Source organism: Schistocerca piceifrons, chromosome 4 (assembly GCF_021461385.2).
Source record: "Schistocerca piceifrons isolate TAMUIC-IGC-003096 chromosome 4, iqSchPice1.1, whole genome shotgun sequence".
In the NCBI taxonomy this organism is placed as follows: domain Eukaryota; kingdom Metazoa; phylum Arthropoda; class Insecta; order Orthoptera; family Acrididae; genus Schistocerca; species Schistocerca piceifrons.
In genome coordinates this window covers 837324307-837352297 of record NC_060141.1, presented here as the reverse complement: position 1 = coordinate 837352297, position 27991 = coordinate 837324307, and the positions used below count along the sequence as shown (strand labels likewise).

At 43.9% G+C, this 27991-nt stretch overlaps 1 protein-coding gene across 1 annotated transcript in view; it reads right to left on the bottom strand.

Annotated features, from left to right (window-relative positions):
• LOC124795270 overlaps nt 1–27991 on the bottom strand; it is a 151072-nt gene that overhangs the window by 54059 nt on the left and 69022 nt on the right. Inside the window, exons 4-5 of the mRNA XM_047259217.1 lie at nt 17738–18069; nt 12806–12997 (exon numbers count right to left, since the gene is read on the bottom strand). Of these exons, the coding sequence (XP_047115173.1) occupies nt 12806–12997; nt 17738–18069 (524 nt within the window). The remainder of the gene's footprint in view (nt 1–12805; nt 12998–17737; nt 18070–27991) is intronic.

Below are 27991 nucleotides of genomic sequence, written 5' to 3'. Positions count from 1 at the left end.
TAAGTCTCCTCCACAACCCTCAGAAGTCTGTAATAAGAATTAAGAAACCGTCATGTATACTTTTCCTTTTTCTTTCCTAATGAAATATGAATACAAACAGTCAAGCAAATGTGTTAACACAATTATTGCTGGAATCTCTCTCTCTCTCTCTCTCTCTCTCTCTCTCTCTCTCTCACACACACACACACACACACACACACACACACAACCACACACAAATTCACTATGTTCATTGAAGACTCACTAATTTCTTTCCTGCGATGTAAGCCTTCAAATTACGTTGGAAGAAATTCAGGATGGGAGTAGGGAAATCAGAGAAATCATCTGCGACAGGCACATTGGATGAAAGCTGCCAACTTATTTTTTCTTTACGAAAACGGTACTTGTGGTGATTACTTGTGGCATGTATCCTAAATACAACAATATGTTTGAAATATTGGGGCTGTCGACTGACTGTGTGCAGTGCTATAAGTGTAAAAAATATTGCAACAAGTTTGAGTCAGACAAACATAAGTGTAGAGACATTAACTGATTGGAATATTGTGTTAATTCCTGCAAATATTGTGCACTAATTTTTGGTCAAAAAATTGTTGTTTGTTTATAATTAGGAGTAAATGAGGCCACTCACCAAATACCAGGAGTGTTGAGTTTTCAACAGATCACACAAAAAGAGGAGGAAAATCTTGCTACTTCTGGGAAAACATCCTTCTGTGAGTTAGAGAACACTCACTCACACTGTGTGTCCAGCCTGCAGAGAGGAGAATGTGTGTGTGTGTGTGTGTGTGTGTGTGTGTGTGTGTGTGTGTGTGTGTACACTACAGCTCATGAAAGGATCTCTCCTCCAAACGGTTACAAAGTTTTACTACCTGTACTGACATAAAGGTTATTACTGTTTGCTGTTGTACTGACATAAAGGCTATTACTGTTTGTTGAGCCTCTCGAGCCTCCTGCAGGGCTTGATCTTTGTCACGCATAACACTAGTTACGTGACTTTGTTGTGACTTCCATTGTCTTGCTCTAGCACCTAATCCGTGGATCTGACCCACTAATGTGTTCGGAAAGTCTAATGTTAAATGTCTAAAATCTGTCAGTTATTTACATTATATGAATATCTTTTCATTTACATTGACTGTAATGTTTGCATGAGTACATCCGAAAGCTTTATTATGTTTCTGTACTTTATGAGACAAGATGTTTAATAGCAGCAAGATGACTTGAGCTGTGATTACTATTCATCCACAAACATCTATGTGGTGACCTACATTTTTAAATGCGTGCTATACTTTTCATATGATTTCGATATAATTACTTCACTTTAATGTAATGCTACTACTCATACCTGTATCTACTATCTACACCTATGTGCTATTCTACACTTTTGACTTTTTGCAATGGTTCTGATAGCTTACCAACTTTCGTCTTTCATTGACCTCTTGTACAACTGGCTTGTACTTTTACAGAAATTTTTTTTATTGTTTTTATGTTTAGAGTGAATGTTTTGTTTAACACATTGCGGTAACTTTCAACACTCAAAGCATGAAGCAGTATCAGTGGTATCTTTGCCTCAATTTCACTTTGTAACAAACATCTATGATCAGATTTTTCTTTTACAATTAGCAGATGATCGGTTATAATAGGACACACCAACTGTTGTGCAAAAATACCTGACTTTATACATTTTTGCCAGTGTTTTTTCCATGACTGTATTGCTATCACAAAATAAAGAACAAAGATAGTTTGTGTATGTTCAGATGGGGCAGTATTTTCATGGATAGACACAGTGATGTGATATGTTGTTGTTGTGGTCTTCAGTCCTGAGACTGGTTTGGTGCTGCTCTCCATCCTTCTCTATCCTGTGCAAGCTTCTTCATCTCCCAGTACCTACTGCAACCTACATCCTTCTGAATCTGCTTAGAGTATTCATCTCTTGGTCACCCTCTACGATTTTTACCCTCCACACTTCCCTCCAATACTAAATTTGTGATCCACTGATGCCTCAGAATGTGTCCTACCAATCGATCCCTTGTTCTAGTCAAGTTGTGCCACAAATTCCTCTTCTCTCCAATTCTATTCAGTACCTCCTCATTAGTTATGTGATCTACCCATCTAATCTTCAGCATTCTTCTGTAGCACCACATTTCGAAAGCTTGTATTCTCTTCTTGTCTAAACTATTTATTGTCCATGTTTCACTTCCATACATGCCTATACTTCACACAAATACTTTCAGAAACGACTTTCTGACATTCAAATTTGTACTAGATGTTAAAAAATTTCTCTTAGTCAGAAACATTTTCCTTGTCATAGCCAATTTACATTTCACAAGTATATCTTCTTTACTCAAACCCTCCTCAGTTATTTTGCTCCCCAAATAACAAAACTCATTTACTATTTTAAATATCTCATTTCCTAATCTAATACCCTCAGCATCACCTGATTTAATTTGACTACATTCCATTAACCTCATTTTGCTTTTAGTGTTGTTCATCTTTTATTCTCCTTTCAAGACACTGTCCATTCCATTCAGTTGCTCTTCTAGGTCCTTTGCTGTCTCTGAGGGAATTACAATGCCATCAGCAAACCTCAAAGCTTTTATTTATTCTCCATGGACTTTAATACCGACTCCAAATTTTTCTTTTGTTTCCTTTACTGATTGCTCAAAATACAGATTGAATAACATGGGTGATGGGCCAGAACCCTGTCTCACTCCCTTCTCAACCACTCCCCTTGACTCTTATAACTGCAATCTGGTTTCTGTACAAATTGTAAATAGCCTTTTGCTCCCTGCCACCTTCAGAACCTGAAAGACAGTATTACAGTCAACATTGTCAAAAGCTTTCTGTAAGTCTCCAAATGCCAGAAATGTAGGTTTGGCTTTCCTTAATCTATATTCTAAGATAAGCCGTAGGGTGAGTATTGTGTCACGTGTTCCAACATATCCACGGAATCCTAATTGATCTTCCCAAAGGTTGGCTTCTACCAGTTTTTCCATTCGTCTGTAAAGAACTTGTGTTAGTATTTTGCAACCGTGACTTATTAAACTGATAGTTCAGTAATTTTCACATCTATCAACACCTCCTTTCATTAGGATTGGAATTATTATATTCTTCTTGAAGTCTGAGGGTATTTCACTTGTCTCATACATCTTGCTCACCAGGTGGTAGAGTTTTGTCAGGACTTGCTCTCCTAAGGCCGTCAGTAGTTCCAATGGAATGTTGTCTACTCCTGGGGCCTTCTTTTGACTCAGGTCTTTCAGTCCTCTGTCAAATTCTTCATGCAGTATCACATCTCCCATTTCATCTTCCTCTACATCCTGCTCCATTTCCATAATATTGCCCTGAAGTCCATTGTCCTTGTATAGACTCTCTATATATTCCTTCCACGTTTCTGCTTTCCCTTCTTTGCATAGGATGGGTTTTTCATCTGAGCTCTTGATGTGCATACAGGTGGTTCACTTTTCTCCAAAGGTCTCTCTAATTTTCCTGTAGGCAGTATCTATCTTACCCCTACTCATATGTGCTTCTATGTCTTTACATCTGTCCTCTAGCCATCCTTGCTTCGCCATTTTCCACTTCCTGTCATTCTCATTTTTGAGATGTTTGTATTCCTTTTTGCCTGCTTCATTTACTGCATTTCTGTATTTTTTCCTTTCATCAATTAAATTCAATCTCTCTTCTGTTACCCAAGGATTTCTACAAGCCCTCTTCTTTTTACCTACTTGATCCTCTGCTGTCTTCACTATTTCATCTCTCAGAGCTACCCATTCTTCTTCTACATTCCTTTCCCCTGTTCTTGTCAATTCTTCCCTAATGCTCCCCCTGAAACTCTCTACAACCTCTGGTTCTTTCAGTTTATCCAAGTTCCATCTCCTTAAATTTCTACCTTTTTGCAGTTTCTTCAGTTTCAAGCTATAGTTCATAACCAATATATTGTGGTCACAGTTCACATCTGTCCCTGGAAATGTCTTACAATTTAAAACCTGGGTCCTAATTCTCTGTCTTACTGTTATGTAATCTATATGAAACATTCAGTGTCTCCAGGCCTCTTCCATGAATACAACCTTCTTTCATGATTCTTAAACCAAGTTTTAGCTGTGATTAAGTTATGCCCTGTGCGAAATTCTACCAGGCGTCTTCCCCTTTCATTCCACACCCCCAGTCCGTATTCACCTATTACAGGTCCTTCTCTTCCTTTTCCTACAATCGTATTCCAGTCCCCCATGACTACTAAATTTTTGTCTCCCTTAACTATCTGAATAATTTCTTTTATCACATTTCTTCAATCTCTTCATCATCTGTGGAGCTACTTGACATATAAACTTGTACTAGTGTGATAGATGTGGGCTTCGTGTCTATCTTGGCTACAAATAGGCATTCAATATGCTGTTCATAGTACCTTACCTGTGTTCCCATTTTTTTATTCATCATGAAACCGACTCCTGCATTCGTCCTATATGATTCTGTATATATAACACTGTATTCCCCTGACCAGAAGTCTTGTTCTTCCTGTTACCGAACTTAACTAATTCCCACTACATCTAACTTTAACCTATCCATTTCCCTTTTTAAGTTTTCTAGCCTACCTGCCCTATTAAGGGATCTGACATTCCACACTCCAATCAGCAGAACACCAGTTTTGTTTCTCCTTGTGACGACATCCTCCTTAGTAGCCCCCACCCCAAGATCTGAACGGGGAACTATTTTACCTCCAGAATATTTTACCCAAGAGGATACCACCATCATTTAACCATACAGTAAAGCTGCATGCCCTCGGGAAAAATTACGGCTGTAGTTTCCCCTTGCTTTCAGCCATTCGCAGCACCAGCACAGCAAGGCCGTTTTGGTTAGTGTTACAAGGCCAGATCAGTCAATCAGCTCGACTGTTGCAACTGCAACTACTGAAAAGACTGCTGCCCCTCTTCAGGAACCACACATTTGTCTGGCCTCTCAACAGATACCCCTCCGCTGTGGTTGCAACTACTGTACGACACTCTATTTTGCTGAGGCACGCGAGCTTCCCCACCAATGACAAGGTCCATGGGTCTTAGGGGAGATGATATGTTATGTTATGTGAATAATATTTGGTCTTTTGTCAGTATTAGCTTATATCATCTCACATATAAGTGATTGTACTTTAAGCATTTCTGCCCATTTCACACTTTCTTACATGTATACAAATACGGTGATGACGGTAAAAGGACACCAATACTAATAATAGAAGATGCCTAAACACCTGTGTGTTGTATGCTTCATAAAAAGAAAAAAAGCCAGGAGTTTCTCCCCATGTGAATCTACAACAAATTCCACCTGCTCACAAACAGATCTCACATTAAAATTACCATGTAAGCAACAACCAGTCGCAAAATCAGGTTTTCTTTATTTACTTTTGGAAATCGACCTACATTTGTTCCTTTTTACTAATTTGTACAATCGCTTTTTGGCGTATATAACAGTACTATGTGGCTGACAAAATCTTTGTCAATATATCCCTTTTTTGTAAATATTTCAGTATTTTATCATTATATTTTACCTCACGTTGTATGTAATTTCTTCTTCTCATTTTTATTTTAACTGTATCTTTTCGCATAGAGGGTGGGTTTGCTTTGCAGCGCCCCCTTACAGTTCCTCGTTGTCACGGTCAGTTCTCGACGTACCACTTAATGTTTGGCCTCTGCTTAATACAGTGTTACTACTCAGGGAACATATTCGTTGAAAGGTAAATTTGTATGCACATTTTAAATGGTTTAATACACCTATATACATTTAATTGGTTCTACGTTGCTTTATGTACATTTATTCATTTGGTCACTGTTATTAATTATTTTTATTTTTATTCTCGTGTTTGTAGCTGTTAATCAGTTGAAATCGATTTGCAAAAGTAAATAAAGAAAACTCGATTTTGTGACTGGTTGCTGCTTACTCCGTAAATTTTCAGTTTACAGCCGCTGCACAACTTGGGAACCACACGGAGCCCACCATTCACAAGATCTCGCACTGCAACACCACACCCAGATTATGTCTAAAAATGGAGCGACAGTCAACCACACCCTTTCACAGGAGCTACGTCAGAGTGGCTGTAAACTCCCACTTTAAATTCGTCAGAATTACTGGGTCACAGTGTCTGTCCTTTGCTCGTGAGATTCTAAAAAGCAACGACGAATTTCGTCCATTGAAGTGCAATATTTAACTCGGATACATTATAGACAGTGACAGATACGCTCTAAAGTTCCATCCGAACGAGTTTCGTACCTTTTGAGAGCTGATTCGGTAACATCAAAAAACCATTTATCATTAAACTAATAAAACTATTAAAATAAACTGTCAGATAGCACACTCGGTACTCGGACCACCTGTGTGTCAGCCACAGTCGAGCGACGGCCGTTCGTGTGGAGAAACAGCTCACCAGCAGTGGTGCCCGTGTAGAATGCCACACAGTGGTCGCAGCTAAACTGGCGGACTGCACGGCTGCTTCCACAGGTGACCCTGCCTCTGATGTCTGTGACAGGACTGGAGTACGTTGCAGTGGGAGGAATTACGAGGCAGGTCTCGTGTCTAGGTCTATTAGAGGGATACCGGCGGACCTGTGTGAAACTTCCACACTTTTACAGTTCTAAATAATGACAGTATTTGGAATTAGTGTAATGGCTAGGATACGGATAGTTGTGGGAATTAAGAGAACACATCTTTAAAAATGAAGCAAATGACACGAAATAATAATCAGGAATTTATGACACATTTTTGTAAGAGGAAAAATCAGAAAGTAGCACACAATAATTTTATCACCAAAAAGTTTAATAGGTAACAAAACAAAAAAAAAATCACAAATCCATTTGCATCTTTTACCTACTTTTTTACACAGTCACCGACATACTCGACACAATTCTTCCGTCGCGGTACCAGTTTCGATGTCCCCTGTTCATAGAAGTCTGTTTGGTCGGAGTATAGCCACCTGTGGACTGCCGATTTCACTTTTGTATCTGTCCCAAAGCATTGCCTGGTCAGCAATTTCTTCACAGGGCCAAACAGATGCAAGGTCCACATTATGTGGTAGTTTCTGGAGCACCTCCCACCCAAATTTGGCACAAACAGGAGCAGCAATGAGGGGGCAAGCATTGTCACGAAGAAGTCTGAACCGTCAGCATTAATGTCGGGATGTCTGCCACGAAAGGGCACGGCGCAATTTAACCAAAGTTTTAACGTAGACTGAAGCGTTCACCGTGATTCCATGTTCAGTGTAGTCCACCGTACCACACTGAGCGTATCTCAGAACACTGTCACAAGCATTTTCCCAATAGACTGAGTCACTCTGAATTTTTTTCATACTAGGGAACCGGCACGTTTCCACACCGTCGAGGCGTGTTCGGTTTCGGGCACGTAGTGGTATGCCCGAGACTCGTCACCGGTGACGATTCCTTTCAGAAAGTTGTGCCGTTCTGCCGAATAATGCATGAAGTGGTTCGAGCCCATCACCATTCGCTGGCCCTCGCAGTCGTCTATCGTGTTCGTATGTGCCGAGTGAGAACTAACTTTACGAAATTTCGACGTGTCGCGAAAAATATTGTACACTGCACTATAGCAAATCTCGAATTGCTGCGATAAGGTTCGCAGTTGCGTGTGCCGGTCTTTCAAAATTGCTGCCTCAGTGGCTGGACATGTGGCGGGGTTGCAGGTGTTACCGGTCACCCAGAGTTTGGCGAATCACTGAGGTCAACACGGCTCTCTCCGAAGAATGCACACCACCTGCAGACACTGCACACGAGCCACGCATGTCCCTGTCAGTTTCACTCAGTTTATGCCCTCTGGCCCACAAATATTGAACTACACTTCACTGCTCTTCACAAGTTGATGACAGTAACACGTGTGCCGTGTTTTTGTGTAGTTTAGGCTTCTCTCACTAGAACTGCACATGAAAACAAAATACCCTCTGTAGTGAAAACTTCAAATTATATCATCACGAAATTTCAACATTCTACCTTCAATACCGGGGGAGAAAGATTTTTTGTGCATTTCTTTCTGATCCTCTCTCATATATATATATATATATATATAAAAAAAAAACAAAGATGAGGTGACTTACCGAACGAAAGCGCTGGCAGGTCGATAGACACACAAACAAACACAAACATACACACAAAATTCAAGCTTTCACAACAAACTGTTGCCTCATCAGGAAAGAGGGAAGGAGAGGGAAAGACGAAAGGAAGTGGGTTTTAAGGGAGAGGGTAAGGAGTCATTCCAATCCCGGGAGCGGAAAGACTTACCTTAGGGGGAAAAAAGGACAGGTATACACTCGCACACACGCACATATCCATCCACACATACAGACACAAGCAGACATATTTAAAAGACAAAGAGTTTGGGCAGAGATGGACATCTGTGGTCGCACATTATCCTGTTGAAATATGGCTGTGGCCGAGCCCTGAAGATAAGGAAGGACAACTGGCTCCAGCACCTCGGATATGTAGCGCCGGCTATTTGAAGTACCGGCAATGCGTACTAGAGGCGTGCGAGAGTAATATCCAATACCGCCCCATACCATAATACCCAGTGCAAGACCAGTGTGGCGGTGCATAATGCAGCTGTCCAGCATCGTCTCTCCACGGTGTCTCCACACTCGAAACCGACCGTCGTGGTGCTGCAGACGGAAGTGTGCCTCGTCAGTAAAGACAACGTCATTCCATTCTGCCGTCCACATCCGTCTGTCATCACACCATTGGCGACGGAGACGTCTGTGGTTCTGCGTCAATGGTAGACGAAGCAATGGACGTCTTGCGGACAGACCACTCTGCTGTAAACGGCGTCGAATGGTATGCGCAGACACTGGATGATGCGTTACAGATGCAATGTGCTGTGGTACGGTTCGGGATGTCACTCAGCGATCCGTCACTGCCGTGCGCACAATTTGCCTATCAGCACGTGCAGTGGTGCACCGAGGTGAATGCGATCGACCACGTCAGTCCGTCGTACCCTCCTGCATCCAACGGTCACATATCCGCATTACAGTTGATTGGTTTCGTCCAACACGACTATCGATTTCTCTGTTGATAATCCACAATCTCGGTAAGCCACTATCCTTCCTCTGTCGAACTCGGATACTCAATCAAAAGATGTTCGCTGTTGTCTACGAGGCACAACTGATCGTCTCGTGAAACAACCACAAGGTAAACACACGTGCCAAACGTACACTCGTCGAAATCGCCAAGCTTTAAATGGCGCTATGAGGTTGCGCCACAGGCTCGCGTGATGTGCGTCTGCGTTGAAATTCTAATCAGTTGCATATCTCATCGCTGCAAACCCATGGTGTAAATTTCACTTGATTCGGATGCTTCCTTCAGGGTGTTGCATTTACGGTGGCCAGCAGTGTATAACAGTGGAATTCCTATTGTTGCACTCTTAATATTGACAGCCTTGCTTTTAATTTCATCAAAGATTGTTTTGACTTTTCTATCTGCAGAATCAGTCCTTCCAACATCCATTTCTTTTTTGATTTCTCCACATTTTTCCTGCAGCCATAATTCCTTGGCTTCCATGGCCTTCTTATTTATTTTGTTCTTAATGATTTTTATTGTTATATTCCTATATTCGCCTAGGTATTTTTGTATCGCCTCCTTTTGTCAATTAATTTAAGTATTTCTTATGTTACACAAGGTTTCCCCAAAGTTATCTTCCTTATACCTGTCCAACTTCTGTCACTGACAGAATACTGTGGTATTCATGATCACAGTAACTAGAGCCTCGGAAAGCTTTAAAGGTACATCATTCATCAGGATGTCGGTGTCCCACTTCTTTAGGCATTGATTCCGCTGTATGATCAAACTTCAGCTTGCTCTTCATTGTTACTTAACTGGGTTCTTAGTCTGTATGTGCTCCTGGGTGCACCCTACAATCTAATATCTGATTTCAGAATCTAACAATGGAAACACCAGTTTGGAATATCAACAATATATGGAAAAGGATAGATTGCTACTCACCATAAAGATGATACTTTCAGTTGCAGACAGGACTGTTACAATTTAGCTTTTGGCCAAAGCCTTCTTCAAAAAAGAAAAGAAAACACACACACAAAATTCATTCACACAAGCAAGCACACCTCACACACACACACACACACACACACACACACACACACACACACACAAAACTGCCAGCTCTAGCAGCTTGGTCGGGAATGCATGTGAATGTGTATGTGTGTATGTGTGTGTGTGTGTGTGTGTGTGTGTGTGTTTCCTTTCCTTTTCTGAAGAAGATTTTGGCCTACAGCTAAACCTTAACAGTCTTTTCACTGTGCCTGTCTGCATCTTTATAGTAACAATCTATCCTTTCCAGTATATTGTTAATTTCAGTAGGTGTAGTTCCATCTCAGCCCAGCAAGCTACCTTCCTCAGTGACGACAAATGTCTCACGTACGGTTCCGTAAGTACCTCCGTCCACTTCAAACCTACCACCTGACGAAGAAGCTCTATTATGAAAGATGCCACCAATTCTATACTAAGAAATCCCTTACGTATAGCCTAGCCATCTGTGGCTTTACCACCTGCAGTGCCGAGCAGACTCTCTTTAAACGAGCTCGGAGTCTCACCGAAGCCTTCACAGACCAAAATTGACCTGACCACCCAGTCCAGAAACAGATCCCTTGCACTTTCTCTCCCCAGTCACCTAGTAATCCCCTCGTACCCACCGACTGGCCACAAAGGAGCAGATCACTTTGTGACTAGTGGCATCCAGGATTGGAACAAGTGAATCACCACTAGGGTTAGGACTGCCTCTCGTGTCCTGAAATGAGGAATGTCCTCCTCACCATCTCCCCCGACCCCCCTACAGTAGTATCCCACTGCTCATCTGACATACGCGATATCTCTGTCTGTTCCTACTCCACCCTCGATCCTAAACCCTACCCTCGTGCCGATATCCCAGTAATAGACCTACGTGCGAGATCTGTTCCGTACTTCCTATCACTGACGACTACTCCAGTTCTGTGACAGATGTTTCCCACCCCATCAAAATCTGGGCCACCTGTGGTAGCAGCCACGTCGGCTGTGTACTTACCTGCAACCACTGTGTGGCATTTCTGGTCCTACATAAACTCGCTAAGTGTATCTGAGGCTTTCGTCCGGTCACTCGATGTCCAGTCTGGTGTGGCAGTCGAAGACAGCAAATGAAAATGGAAGCTTTAAATTCCACGTGTACGAAATCGTTAACACGAGAGAATCGTACGAACGTACCGTCGTTTGAACACTGTACTGAGCCCGATACGGATGACATGGTAATAAGCGTCTCTTGTGTAAAGAAACAACTGAAAGAGTTGCAAACAAATAAGTCACCAGGTTTGTATGAAATTGTAATTCAGTATTACAAAGAGTACGGCTCGGCATTTATTGCAAATCACCCAGCGCAAAGCCCTACTCGACTGTAAAACAATGCAGGTGACTCCCGTATACGAGAAGGGTAAAAGAATTGACTCACAAAATTAGACACCAATATCCTTAACACTGGTTTGCTACAGAATTCTTGAACATGTTCTGAGCTCTAATATAATAAATTTCCTAGGGACTGAAAATCTCATGTCCAGAAATCAACTCAATCGCACGTGTGAATCTCGGCTCGTCCTTTTCTCACGTGATATACTGCAAACTATAGATGAAGGGCACCGGCACTGGGCAGATCCCATACTTCTAGATTTTCAGAAAGCATTCCACTGCAGGCTCTTAATGAAAGTACAAGTTCCCCGATACGTGAGTGGCTCAAAGACACTTTAAATTATAGAAATGGTGAGTGTTCGTCAGAGACGAGGGGATTGTCAGGAGTGCCCCAGGGAAATGCAACAGGACTTCTGTTATTATCTATATATATAATATATAATAATCTATATCTATAATATCTAAGACGGGGTGAGCAGCAACCTGCCGTCATTTGCCAGTGACATCGAGGTGTACGGCAATGTGTCGTCACTGAGTGACTGCAGGAGAAGACGAAATGACTCGGACGGAATTTCTCGTTGGTGTGATGAATGGCAGCTAGCCCTAAATGTAGGAAAATGTAAGTTTATGTGGATGAGTAGCAAAAACTAATCCGTAATGTTCGGATGTAGCATTAGTAGTGTCCTGTGTGACACAGTCACATCATTTAAATATCTGTGTGTAACACTGCAAAGTGGTACGAAACGGAACAATCGGGTAAGGTGAACGGTCGACTTTCATCTATTCGGAGAATTTTAGGAAAGTACGATTCATCTGTAAAGGAGACTGCATATAGGGCAGTAGTGCGACCTAGTCTCGAGTACTGCTCGAGCGTTTGGGATCTGCAGTAGGTCGTACATTTTTCCCTCAGACCATCTGCGAGTGGAGCAGGACAGGAAATGAGTAGTAGTGGTACAGGGTACGGTGGGTTGCGGAGTGCGAATGTAGACAAGTTGTCTGTCCACGCAAATGGCCACTGTCCGACTGTGGCCGAGAGACGGCGGCCACACGGCTGCCGAGAGTCACACCCGGTACAGTGTGCTCGACTTCGACGACCGCTTCGCGGCCCGTGCCGTCTGGATTTTTACGTGAACTGCATAGGTAGGAACTCAATTAGGAACGTATCTACCATTCCCGTAACTCCCCTAGCCCGACTTCTGCCAGTCCCCAGCCTCCACCGTCCTGTAACCTCTACGGTGCCCTCGCCCCGGCCTCTACGCACTTTCTATCCCTCCAGAGTACCTGCATATTCCTTTCTCCTTCTCTTTTTCTCTCCTATCCCATTTTAATAGACTCCATCCCCAATGCATTAAGCACTCACAAGAAATGTTTACGTTCACCACTTAACTTACTTAAATGCCAGAGGAGCAACTCCAGGCGGTAGTCGAATAGGGATCGATATCCTGAGTTCCTGCAAGTTCTTCAGCTTTCCCAGGGCAGTGAACGCCTCTCTCGGTATACTGTGGACCATCTCAAAGTCGTCATCCTCGCAGAGTTCCAGACGTTCCAACTCGGTGCAGGCCTCCAGCAACGGTGGGACACAGCTGTGTAACAACAGAAATGGGGTCTTTCAGAATTATTCGTCTCCCGTCACGTTTCAAAAGACCAAAGAAACAGAGTACTTTATATTATAACTCTAAATTAATAGTTCTTATACTGTATTTGCAACAACAACGTGTTCAACTGTCACTATCGCATCATTCGCTGCTGAGATCATTACTATTAGTGTCACAGAAAGTATACCCATCAGGGATGAATTATACTAATATATGTCTGCTTGTGTCTGTATATGTGTGGATGGATATGTGTGTGTGTGCAAGTGTATACCCGTCCTTTTTTCTCCCTAAGGTAAGTCTTTCTGCTCCCGGGATTGGAATGACTCCTTACCCTCTCCCTTAAAACCCACATCCTTTCGTCTTTCCCTCTCCTTCCCTCTTTCCTGATGAGGCAACAGTTTGTTGCGAAAGCTTGAATTTTGTGTGTATGTTTGTGTGTCTTTTGACCTGTCAGCGCTTTCGTTTGGTAAGTCACATCATCTTTGTTTTTTTGATAAATTATACTAATATACGTTAGACATAATGGTGAGAGTTAAGGCCCAACATATTAACACATTCAGTTGGTGATGAAATAGTGTTTCCGAAGTCAGCTTTTAATACTGCTAAGGCTTCAACATACAGTTTTTTCTCTTTTTTGTTTTTTGTCTTCAGAAACTGGGCATTTCATATTTATTTATTGTGTGTATATGATGACCAATAAGTCAGTGCTGCCAGCTGTTGCTTGCTCATGTAATTCAGTAAAATAAGTAAAACAAAAAGTTCTTTTACAACATTCTGCCTTTAAATGATTATTGACATATATAGGCACAATTGTTCATGAGAATATATTGCCGAAATGAAAATCTTTGTATGAGACATCTTCGTAAACAACACGTAGGTTCTCGAAGCTGGTGTTTAGTCCAGTTTAAACTTCTGAGCTGAGAAGCTGAGGTCAATATATAAAACTTTTCTCTGGCTCTTTGTCTCCCGTTTTGGGAGACATCTTCAGAAGTAAATGGTACGCTGCCGGTATTGCCCATTGACGAGTGCCCGTCAGTCGATCGGACACCCACGTGTATTTAGAGCCAGTGTGGAACATCTCTTCTACTATTGCCCATGGGTTGTCGTCTCACGTGCAAAAACAGTCATTTCGAAAGACTACATTGGCTCGATGACCTCTTGTCAAAGTACAGGGTTTACGCAAAAGGGGGCAGCAGATATCTAGAATTAACGTTTGACAAACTACAAAAGATACAAACACAATTCCAGTGATCCTAGACAGAGAAAAGTTAAAAATTCTGAACAGTCTGTGCAGAAGTTTAGCTAAAGCCACAGTGGTATTGTTACATGTTTATAGGAATTACCATTTATGTGCTGAAATCAGGAAAATTTGAGTCCAGAGGATAACCTGAGTGTGGAAAATCTCCACATTAGTCTATTCACTGAGAGCTGGAATGAAACAGACACAGTTTCACGTGACTACGCACGACCTGTTCCAGCAAAAACAGAGTGTCGAAAATCCTTCGTGCACACTCTCCACGTGGCGGTCACGCTGACATCGCAGTGAAGCATACGTCACTTGTGAAAAACCTTATATTTCAATATTGGCTTATAGTATAATGCAAGAAGTCATAAAAACCCGACAGGTGGCATAGCAGATTCAAACACAAGTGATTTTGGTTACAATAATGTTAAAGGAAGAATAAAACTTATTCTGTTGAAGTTGAACTGCTTTGATTCAAGTTTATAACAAAACACTCTTTTCCCTCTTTTATAATGTAGTCTAATTTCCACATTTGAGGTCAAACTTTTTCCATCACATGGAAAACACATTTGTTTCACTCTTCTGCAGTCACTGCTTGTTTTAATAGTTCTTTAACTTCTGACATTTTGTGTGTTCTGTCTTTTTCTGCAACACAGCCTTCGATTTTGGCCCAAACTACCTCAATTATGTTTAATTCACCAGGTATGGAGGAATCAGAAGAAAAGTTTTCCCTGCTCCATCAGCCATTTCATCCACTGCATATTCTTTGTGCACTACTCTGTTCTTTTTTAAGAATTTCCAGTAATTCTTTCTTCAATACTCCATTTTCCAATAACAATATTTTTAGATTTTAGTTATTCCGGTATATCTCGCTTATTGGCATTCAGATTAGGTACTTCTTCTTTTCAACAAGAATAGCACGACATGTTATCGAGAACAGTAACTTCTTTTTGCTGAAGCCGAAGAAAAAGTCTTCAAACCACTTCTCGAATGTACTGTTGCACATCTCCTCACAGTAGCCTCCACTTTTCTTGGGCCCATCTCGGATTTGAAAGTTCACACACTGCCTCTGACAAAACCTGCTTTGCTCCCAATATGTGTGATAATCAGGCATTTACCTTTACCTGTTTCCAGTGGATAATGCAGATAGAAATGCTTGTTTAGAGGATTTTATGGACTTATGCACCGAGACGTTACTTCAGGTATGTCGTGTATTTGGCCATGTCTCGTCCAAACAATAGACGGGTCTTCCTTCAACAATTTATCATTTGTAGGTGACACTGCCTCCCTGAAATCATCTCTGTCTATTAGCACGCTACTGCATCCACACCGAAAGTATTTAAAATTCATTTCTTTTAACACTGTATGATAATAAAATGATATATGGAAGTTGCTCAAATGTGGATTTTTAATCGTGGCCACAAGCACTTTGTCAGTTGTTAGTGACCTGTTACAAAAAATTTCCTTCGTATTGCAGTTCTATCGAAGTCACCAATACTTCCTGAAAGTTTGTCATGATTTTTCTTTCTTGGGAGACTTTGAAGAGTGTGACAACCAAGTTTTTTTCAAAACAATATTGGTCACTGACTGCTCTGGATACAACAGCTCCATTTTACACAGATTAAGAGCCATGTGCTTCTCCACAGAAGTTAATGACTTCTTCTTTGATCACTTCTCAGTTAGAGTCAAATCTGACAAGTCGGCCTCGCTCACCGTCTCCGCAGAGGACAACATGACAAGTTTACTCCTATGTTATACAAATAGAAATAAAGGGGATAGCTACTAGGTGACCACAAAAATAATGAATGACGAATGTGATTACAATCACTGACACTGACACACGAATAATCAAAAACTGGGCTTTCAAACGAGACGAACTTTACAATCAGATTCTAAGATCACACACTAATGACTTACAATCGCAACAGACGTGGCCAAACTGAGTGAAGTGTGCCCCGTATTGCTCACCTCTCGGTGGCAGTGCTGCGGTCACGTGCCTCGTCGTGTCCGCAGGCTGTCTGTCATTTCAGTGAATGGAGTGTAGTACTGGAATACCTGCGAGACTAAACTGGAGGTGTCGGCAGCCGCTCCTACGGTACAGCTACGGTAACTTCCCGACCGACTGCTGTAATTCAGTCAGGGCCTGATCAGTTTATCAGTTCACCACTCAGTAGGTTCGTACACCAGTGATTGTAGTGAGCTCGAATTATGTGTTTCAGAGTGAAGCTTTTGTTATTGCTCGAAATCTGTTGTTCTGTCCTGGATGATAACAAAGATCGTGAGTTATTTTTTATAATTTTTTCCCAGTTGTTACATTTATTTCACTTAGATATTACCGCACTGTTTGAAAGTCAGCATCATCTACCAGCATTGCAAATACATGTGCTCACCGAGTATTTTTATGAACATTATTTTCACAATATTTACATTCTATCTGCACGTGTTGGAATGAATAATTTTTTTTTATAGTTTCTGTGTCTCTCTGTATGATGCTTACTAATGAAACAATGATAGTCCAGGTCACAATGATTCCTGATAACAGTTAATTGTCAACAGTCATTAATTTATCAGTGGAAATAAAATAAAAACTATGTCAAGCAACTGGAGTATACTGAATTTACAGAGACAACAGGCGGGACCAACTTGTGATATATTTGCTTTGTGGAATTTACCGTAGTATGTACACAGATATTTCCGGCAAACGTTTCACAACGAAGCTACGTAGTACCAGTAAATAACTAAGGTATCTGCTCCAGTACAAGCTCCCGTAGTAACGTGAACAGCTCCTTCGTACACAAGTTGCTAAGTGCCTCATAATGTTGCTGCTTTCTACTTTGGGCGATAATAATGTACACCAACAAGTTGAAGAGAAAGTATTTATGGTAAAATATTATAGACATAAACAGAAAAAGTAATGGATCCAGAATGGTGCCCTGAGGGATACATGTTTCAAAAACTTCCTCATCCACAGGCTGTGTCTATGCAATGAGTCGTTATCAGCATTTCTTAAATTATAAGTGCTAATTTGGAAATGACACATTCTGCCTGTTAATTTCACTACGAAATGTGCAGAATAATTTTCACGACAAACTCGGAACCCAAAACGCGCGGGTGAGGCTGGCTTGCCAGGTATTGTTGTATTGCACAGAACTGAACTGGGTACAACTGTTAAATAGGGAGGCTTAAACAGTGGCATGGTCACTTACGAATGGAAGTAATTCCGTACCAAACTGACGAAAGTTGACCTGCAGCTTTTTTAAAGGAATCGTAGCAATATTTAGCTAGCTACATAACAATCTGTATTTAATAGCCCTTTATACGTACGCGAGAAGAAATATGCCAAAAGTCTACTTACCATAACGAGAAAGGCGCAGGTTATACCGTGTAGGGTGAAGATATCGAATACACGGGAAGCACACTCGTCAACCGAAAGTAATTTCGAGTAGAAGTTAGACAATCTTAGGAGGACAGGTAATAACACTCACCTCGTCCCACCCATCGCCCACTTTATGCGTATCGACCTGAGGGTGTTCCTCTTGGTTCTCAGAAAGTACCTCAGGTCTTCCATATTGATATACGTAAACCCAAAGTCGACCTCGGCTAGTTTCAGGCATCCGTTGACCAGAGGTCGCACCAAACAAGGTTCCTGGGTAGAGCTACGATCGAATTCCTTGTATTCCGGTTCCAGATTCAGCACACGGAGGTTGTGCAGCTGCGACAGGGCCTCCGAGCACCTTTCAGACTTCAGCAGTTTGTAGGGAGCCGTCAGTGTGTGTATTCTGGTGCACTTCTCCACCAAGGTCTTCAGTACCTGCAACTGAACGATTCCCCTTCTGTACAAACACCTACAACGAAAGCAATGGCAAACCTCAAGAAGAAAGAAACTTCGTTACCAGTCATTTAAACAGATGCTTTCTGTCTTTTCTGAGGCACATAATCAAATTCCAGTGACAGAAGATGCACAGCAGCAAGACAGGTGGACGCAAACGAAGTCAGTATTAGTGGTGAACAGAAGGACGAGGACGATGATGACGACGTGCGGTTTGTCGGGAGCTCAATTGCACGGTCAATAGCATCCGCACAAAGTTTCAATTTTTTCACAATCCAATGTAGTCACTGCCACGAATGATGACGACAGTAGTGAAATGACGAGGAAAGCACAAACACCCAGTCCCCGGGCAGAGAAAATCTCCAACCCAACCGGGAATGAAACCCGGGACCCCGCGATCCAGAGGCAGCGACGCTAGCCACTAGACCACGAGCTGTGGACTGAACAGCTCCCACATCGTCCACGCTCACTGGGCCAACTGGTTGTCAGCTAAGAGACGGCTGGTATTCACTGTGAACAGGTTACAATCTCATCTGGCAAATCCTCGAGGAGTCGGTTCGTACTGTCTGTGTCGCAGCTGCTTCCGACCGCCCCGGTTCTTTTCTAGTCCGACCAAAATCTCTGTTCTCATGACCTACATTGCACGACAACTGAATTTGCCTCGTTTTCGTGTTCCTAACTGACTGTGTACCCTCTCACTAATCGTAAACAAATCGGAACAAAATTTCTATTGGGAAAAAGTTGAAAGAAGGAGCAGAATCTATATGCATCTGCACTGACAGCAATAACTGGAAGAAATGCTTAGTGTATGAAAAGTTTATTTTGGCTCAATGACAGTTTACGTAATGGTTTTTAGCTTTAGTATCAAACCAATATAACTAGCCAAAATGAATCCCTTAAAGAAACAAACTTACATATGTAAAACAGCTCCAGATGTCTGATTATTTTACAAAATGTGTTAATGTGTTAAACGTCAGACATTAAGGATGGAAGGAAGAAAAAGTTTTGGAAAAGTTTGAATTTATGTTTGAACTTCGTCAGAAGTTCTCGATTTCTGAAAAGCATTCGATTCAGTACCAGACTTATTCTTATTGTCAAAAGTTCAATCGTTGGGGGAATCGAGTGAAATTTGTACCTGGATTGAGGACTTTTTGGTGGGGAGGGAACAGCGTGTTATCTGAGATGGAGAATCATCGTCAGATGTAGAAGTAACTTCAGGTGTGTGCCAAGGAAGTGTGTTGGGAAACTTCCTCCTCATGTCGTGTACTGATAACCTTGTGGGCAATTTTAATAGTAACCTCATATTTTCTGTAGATAATGCAATTATCTATAATGAAGTATTACCTGCAAGTAGCTGCATAAATATTCAGTCAGATCTTGATAAGCTTTCAATGTGGTGCAAAGATTGCCAGCTTGCTTTAAATGTTCAGAAATATAAAATTGTGCACACCTCAAAAAATGTAGTATCCTAAGACTACAATATCAATGAGTCAAAGATGGAATCGACCAACTCATTTAAATACCTGGACATATCATTGTAGGGATGTTAAACGGAATGATCTCATAGATTTAGTACCAAATAGCACTAATACGGGATACTGAATGGATACAGAGAAGGGCAGCACAAATGGTCACAGATTTAATTTGACACACGGAAAAGTGTTAAGGAGATGCAGAAGAAATTGAACTGTCAGACTCTTGAAGATAGTTGTTGAAACTTTGTTACTAGACTTTCTCAAGATAGTTTACATCTGACTTATAAATGATTACTCTACAAATATACTACAAACGCCTACATATCTGTCACACGGAGATCACGAATTAAAATTAGAATAATTATAGCACACACAAAGGCATTCAATCAATCATTTTTCCCACGCTCCATACGTAACTGCAATAGAAGAAACCCTAATAATTGGTACAACTGGACATACCCTCTGCCGCGCACTTCACGGTGGTTTGCAGAGTACGACTAGATTAGATGTAGATGCAGAATTAGAAGTAGAAGATATTACGTGCTCTCATTATCAAACATGGGACGAGTATAGTCTGGGATCAGTTATTCTACCTCAACACATATACACAGTTTCTAAGTCTCGTACTGCTCTCATCCCCCCCCAGGGGGCTTGCCGCTCTTAGGTCACCACGGGGGCCCAGCTTTTGCAGCACCTTTTCCCTTTCGTTCCACGTGTCTGTCCTCTCGTTGAAGTGTGTTCCGAATTTTCAGTAGCCGATATCAGAACAGTCCAACATTTTTCGGTGCTTTTCGCTTTCTCCGTTCCCGTTCTCCCGTCCTTCCTCCGCTCCAGTGTTTGAGGTTCCTCCTTTTCTTATTCCTCACTGTGCACTCCCGAAGGTCAACCCGTGCGTCCGACACGTAACGGGTGATGCGGTAACGCACAACTCGTAGCCCCACACCGACAGGTGGGGTTCGCACGTACCCCCCCGTAAGGACCCGGCCCAGGAGGGGCGGTTGCCCGTGCTGCCACCTTCCCAAACTGCCAATCGGTCCCTCTGTCAGGCGTTCGGGAGGTGCGAACGACCCCACCTGAGCCAGGAGCGCTCCCCTCCTAGGGAGGCTGACGGTCGGAAGGAGTGTGCCGTCAGAGGCGCCGACAACCGCGGGGCATTTTCTCGCCACGAGCCGGTCGTCTCTTGGTAGAAGACGTCTACCGAACGTAAGTGGAAGGAGGCTAAAGATTCGGTGGCCCTCTGCACCACAGTTCCTCGCCATTTTACAGCTGAAGACGGTCTGTCCTTTAGCTACGGTAAATACATTTATTATTCGGAAAGGTGTTGACGCATTGCCAGGCACGTGAAATCCTGTTCTCGTTTACACGACGGTACTTCAGTTTTGGAGACTACTACCGATTCTCGAGCACGACGACAGCTCGCAGCTTCGCTCCTCCGCAACTATCCCGCCCGTGTCGAGGCCCACCGAATGCCGTATGCGTCCCGCGGTGTTATTTACACTGAGTAGCTCGACGGTCCGATCGAGACAGAAATCCAAATGTACCTCTCCGATCAGGGTGCCGTTACGTGTAATCACTAGTGCTCGTGTGCACTCTTTTTCTCACTTTTTATAGAAAAATGTTTCTGTCAAAGATCAAAGCAGGCTACGTTCTTAACCCAATGCGCTGCTACTACTGTCACCGTTATAACCACACTCAAATGTCCTGTCGACACCTGGCCAAATGTGTAGCCTGCGACAGGGATGCTCGAGAGGGTGACATTCTGTTTCCTTCTCCCCGCCCTACCGATTGCAGTGGCGACTGTGCCGTCTCCTCCTGAGACTGTCTGCGTATCTCGACGAGTGGGTCGTCCGGAAGATCTGGGCGAAGGAAAAAGTGCCTCACCCGGTCACTCGCAATTGTCGGCCAGTCGGAAACCACGTGTTCTACCGTCCGGCACTTAAAGCACCGTCATCGCTACGTGAGTGTGCGGACATGCGACCTCAAATTCGGCACCGCGGTTGTGAAATCGCACGGTGTCCCCGTCTCCTGCTCCGGGTGTGCGACGAGCCACCGAACTTTTGCCTCGGGGCAGAGTCACCTGCTACACGACCGGCAGGCCGGAAAGGATAGGAGGAATACTCCCGTGAAGCCCTCTTACGTCTCTCCGGCCGACAAACGTCCGAGTCTTCCTCTGCCGACCAGAAAGGCTCCGAGAAATCAAACAGAGGCAAACGGTCGTCTCCTTAGCCAACTTAAGTTCGTTTTATTAGCTGTCTTTCCTTCTGTGAATTGGGCTTAATGTGTAGTCATTTTTACTCCCTTTCATATTCGTGTCCTACAGTTCTGAAATGGGCACGTAGGACTCTAGTTGTTCTTGTGCCCTAAAATAAAACAAAACAATACTGGTCTTATTGTGTTAAACCTTTAACATAAGATCGTACATCTCAGTGAGTATATTATGGCAGAATTTTAAATTTGATCAATAATTATATGAAAGGCCGAAAATCCAATTTTTGTTGTCCCTGAAGTTGTTAGTGTACAATCCCAGTTGCAAGTTCCAAATCTGTGTTAGCTATTTAGTGATACAGATCTCACAGCATAGGTGCCCCATTGGTATGCGTATGCTGTGTTACAGACCCCCATGGGCAGTTTCACAAGACACTCAATATTTAATCAGCATAAGGCACTAACATTTTCACAATTAAGCAGGCTAAAAGCAATGCCACAGATACCTGTAGTAAGCCAACCATAAACCACGTTCCACTTACACCACCTGGCAAAACAGCAACCTATTTGTGCATATTCCATGGTCAGGTAATTATTTTGGCTACTACCATTAAGCATGGGTATTTGTAAGCAGAGAAGAGGGAAGGAAAAGAACAGGCACAGTCCCCTGCGAACAAGACTCAGTGGCAGCAACAGCAGCAGCAAGCTCACAGATCACTCCCCCCCTGTGTTACGGAGCTGGTCAGTGTCGTGTATTGTAGACTGTGTACACTCATTCAGTTCATGACACGATCCGAAGAAATCGTGACTTTATATTGTACTTCTGATAATATAACAGTCTCATATTTTTCAAAAAAAGATACAACATACGTAAGCCTTATTTTAACACGAAATGTATTCGCAGCTGCAAATACGGAGAACCGTTGGCTGTATGATGGAATGATGACAATGAAAATTTGTGCCAGACACGGACTCGAACCAAGATTTCCCACTTATTGCGAGCAGTCAGTTTGCCGTTAGGCTATCGGACCGTACTTCCAGACGAGATGCAAACTTCAATATATTGTCAACCGTATGTCCACAACCTGCACTCGTACATTCGTTATATATTTTTCCATACAGGGGAGGCATTTTTAATTGAATGCTGCTTGCCTGGTGTTGATGGATAAATATGATATTTCAGTGCCTGTATTGTTCAGAAGTATGATGCAATATTCCTTCAGAGATGCACGCTTTTTACTTCTGGACAACACAGGCACTACAATATCGTATTTATCCACCGACACTGGGCACATGAATTTCGATTAAAAATGCCTCCCCTGTACAGAAACGTACATAATGAACGCACCGGTGCAAGTTTTCGACATGTGGAAGTTTGGGTCTGGCCGTGAAGCGTGCAAACGGACAGGTGACCGCTCACGATAAGTGCAAAATCCGGGTTCACGTCTCAGTCCGGCACAAATTTTCGCTGTCACCATTCCATTATACAGCTGAGATTTGTCCGTATTTGCAACTGCAAATACATTTCACGTACGTCATAATGGCTGCAGCTTACCACAGCCCGTGTTCCTTAGGACGTGCGTGCGTGCCCGAAGGAATATTACACTGCACTTCTGAACGATGTGCTCTGTACCTTATTGTAAGCCTTATTTTCAGAAAACTATTACTCTTTGTACTTCTAATTTAATTCAAAATTATAATCGTATCTGAAATTATCAATCTCATCGTATGAAATATTTTGAGCAATAATTTGACAATTTTATAAAAGAAGTATTTAACCACATACGAAGATCTCCGGATGTAAAATATCGACGTATTATAAGATAGCTGAACTGAAACTTCTCCTATCTTTGCTCTCGTCAATTTGTGTAACGAGCAGTTGTCGGTTAGTTACGGAGCAAATAGTTTCACTGTGAAGTCACGAGGTGAATGACGTGGGAGGTATCCCTTTCTTTTTGAGGTCACTGGCTGGCTGAGGTTTGTTTTGTACTGCAATGTGGAACTGCTATAAATTACTACATGAGAGATGGAAACAATAAACAGAGAGAAGGATAAAGTTTCATCGTGCAGCATTGTCCTTATCTTACAGTGAAGGTCAGTCGTTCTGCCTAGATCTAAAAATGCTAATTCCATAGAGCCACAAATTCAACAAGGAGCAATAAAAAGAAGGTACTGTGCGACCTTCCTTCTTGCCAATTTATTAGCTGCACACACGTAGCAAAAAAAGTGTGCTTTCTCTCAGCTTTTATTTTTCAGTTCTTTCTGGACAACAGTAGAGGAGAGAGTCAGCTCAATTTGGAAGCTCAGGTCTGGGATCTTACAGAATAAAAATTTGGATACTGTTGTGGACCTACGTGTTTGCAGATTGAGGAGAAGGAATTTTATGTGGGTTTGTATGGAAAGTAACAGTAATTATTTCTAAAATGCAAGAATGATGGTTGGACTAACACTCAAGCGAAGAAAATTTAGAAGCTCGTGAAACTTTTGTGTTGAGGTGTTTCAATTTGAGTGAATATGTTAAATTTATGAAACTGTGAATAAAGTCGTAGCACCAAGAGTATTAATTGAAGAATACAGCAAAGCTGAAATTAGTGTTCATGGTGATGTAGCAAAGTTGCAAACTTTGAATGATAATGTTGTAGAAGATAATATTTTGAGGTAATGCTCTAAGCACAGTAGAGGATCCTGTTCTACAGACAAACTGTTTTCTGCTGTAAAAGTCTAATTGTAAGCATTACTCGAACTGGCTAGGGCAAATGAAGTTTCAGTATTAGTTGCTAAAAAGCATTAGGAACCTGGCACTTGCATATATTTCGTGTGGAGAAAAATATCTGTAATAGTTTTTCCAAAGTACAAAAACTTGAAAATTTCAATTTTGTAAACAGTTACAGCTCAATTGGTGGTTGGTTTAGAAACAGTGGCAGACTAGTTTGTGGTAGTGATGCAAACAACATAATATTTACTGTATGCAATTCTGATGTAAAAATGTAAAACTTAAACTCACAATCTCTAGCTCATATCAAAATTTTTTCAAAAATATGTGGCAACTGTCAATAAGGGAAATGTGTGTTTTATCTGTGAAAGACTTTCTTTGAGAAGTCTGATGCTGGGTTTTTCACATGCTGTAACATTCATGTTTTCTGCTGTAATGTGTCTAGTTATTGAGTGTTTCATAAATGTATTTCCCTCAAAACGTGTGTCATTAGTAACAGGAATTATCTTAACTGCATTAATAACCACAGTGGTGACTCCAACAACTGTTAGTTATGTTGAAAACTGTGAGTGTGCATCGCCTTTTTTCTTGTGTTCCGGTTCCGTTCACTACCGACACGGGTCATATTATTCCTTCGCGTTCGGACTCCTCCGTGCCTACAGTGCCTTGTCACTCGTGGATAAGGCAGAAATATACGACTTCATTTGACGGGTTTCCGATGCCACCGAACCAGCCTCACCCGGCACTATACGGCCGACAACGTCTGCTGCCCTGCACGCCTACCACCTCGTGGCGAGTAACCCGCTCACCGGCCTCGTCCCCGTAAAGGACTCGCCACATCACACTGCCGGTCCGTGGCCGAGGTTGGAACGAAACGGCCCGTCCGGTGAGTCCAAAGCGTGCTGCCCCATTCTGCAGTGTTCTCACAATTTGCGATGACGACGACCGGCTCCTCTGCTGCGACGGGTTCCGGTCACACAGTTTCATTTTCGTACGCTCACTCGGAGACGCCAGTCACCTCTGCCGCACCGGTACGCCAGCACGCTCACCTCTCCGTGTCAGCACTATCGCCCGCTTCAGCAGTGACGCGGGTCACCTCCGCCGTGTCGGAGGACCGCATCTCCGCACGTCTCGCTTCCCACGTGCACAGATTTTCGGTGATGCTGGTCGCTTTTACCGCACCGGTCACTTACGCTCTCGCACCTTCCACCCCGGCTCCTGCGGCACCGCCCTACGGCACCCGTACTCTGCTCGTGCCCGCTCCAAACGCATCGGCCGACGGCGCCGCAGCAACCCTCCTTACGCACCTCACTCGCACTCGGTCCTGCCGCTACAGACCACAGCATCCTTTTCTCGTCCACACCCGCACCGTCCGCACCTGCTGCCTCCGACTGTGGCGCCGCAGCCCCCTCCGGACCTACTCGGGTCGTCGCTGCTCCCCAGAGCCCAGCCCTCCACTACACCACCCCTGCTCTGCCTGCACCTGCTCCGGTCGTGCCGCCTTCCGATGGCCCCTTTCACCGACGCACACGTTTTGACCGTGCCCACTCTCGATATTAGCAGCCTCCGGCACGCGTCCGACTACGAGCCGGGCTGGGCTTCCGCTGCTTCGGGCACCGTTCCGATAACGGCCGTCCCACCACTCGGTCACGATTTGACACCGCAGGCCGGTACAGCTCCCCTGTCTCAGTGCACGTTGGCTGCTTCCTCGCCCACTCTTAATACTACCACTCTGAGCTTTCCCGAGGTGCGAAAGGACAACCCTAAGATGTGGTTTGCCCTAGTGGACTATATCCCCGATTTCCGTGCTGTATCTGACGTTATCGTGAGCACAATTTACCTTACCAGTCATTGGCACGACCACATCGATCTCATCAGTGATCTGCTGCTTTCATCACCTACAGACTGCAACTGTACATTGTGTTAAAGTTGCCTCATCGAGCACCTCTCCTGTCCTCCTCCGGAGGCCACACACCAGATTATTCACGCCGAACTATTCGGCAAATGAACGCCGTCTGAGTTCTGACGGCACCTTCACTCGGAAATCGACAGTTAAGTTAGGACCGACATCACTCTCTGGACCCTTCGGCTCCTCAAACTTTCTCAGGAGGTACAGCCGGAGCTGCTTCCGCGTACCACTGCCGCTACAGAGTCGAGCATCCGTTCCGCTGACCGAGCATTCGCTATTATTCGCCTCTGCCGGTGCACGCCTCGAGCGTCGTCGCCGACTGCAGCGGTGGGGGCAGTGCCGTCACCGCTACCCCCTTCCTCACGTGCTCACAGTCGCGCACACCCGGGCCAGACCACCACTGCAACACCACTGCCGTCTGTCGGCCTCCGCCCCACACTGCCAGAGTCGACGACCCGACATGCACCACACACGGACGAAGCTGTGCCCGACCGGCCTCCAAGCGCCGACACTGCCTCTCCGTCCCCCCTCCCTACCTGCCCGCAGTGTCAGCTTCGTGCGACGTTTCACCCACCGCTCACAACTGCAGGCCTCTGCGCAGTCACCTAAACACGAACGGCAGTCACGTTTAGGTGCCACGCCACGTCCCGCCTCTACACCACACGGCGCCTACCGGTCCGGGTCACACGGCGCCCACCTCGGGCACACGCTCACCGTCTCTACGTGGTGACGTAATGTCCGGCCTCCACTTCCTCGTGCACACGGGAGCAGCTGTCGGCGTCACCCTCGCCACTGTCACATCTGATGACCCCTCTCCAGCTTCACTACCTTTTGTCACTGTAAACAGACCACGTATCCCCTCTCACAGGTACGTAAGGTTATCACTCTGTGTTTCCCACAATAAGCTTTTCCCTGGACTTTTTACGTCGTAGAAATCGACGAACCTGTCATAAGGTTGAACTTCCTCTGCCACTGTGACCTCTCGCCTTACCTTCGAGGCACTGCAGTCCACCACTCTTCCGGTGCCACAATCTCCTGTGGCGACAGCCTTCTCAGATCTCCGAGCTCTCACACGAGTGCTCTCAGATGGCAGCCCTCTGCACGCAAAACTCGAAGCAGATCTCTTTCGACTCGGCGCCGTCCCCGACTGCACATGTACCGGCAAACTTCCGCCGCCTCTCTGCCGATACTGTTTCCCGAGCACACTCACTGCCCACCGTCGCACCGCATCTCACCCGCGATCTCCCGATGTCAGCTGACACGTCACTCACACTGCCAGTGAACCTACTCCACCTCCCACGCGCCAACATTCCATCTCCCACCAATGTTATATTTCATCTGCTACCGGCGACCTGCAGCTCACACAATCGAGCCCCCCCCCCCCCCTTCCGCCTCACCTACTGCTTAGTCGCTATCAGCAGTGGCACCTGTCACGAGATAAATACCGCGGAGGGGACTCTGGTTCGACAAGGTTTGGCACCTTAACCCGATCGAGCTACACTGTGCTGAGGACACTGTCAAAGACGCGGATATCCTGTGGTCTCAACCATCAACTGGCCCTCACCGATACACCTCGTGTTAAAGAAAGATGGTACATTCCGTATATAC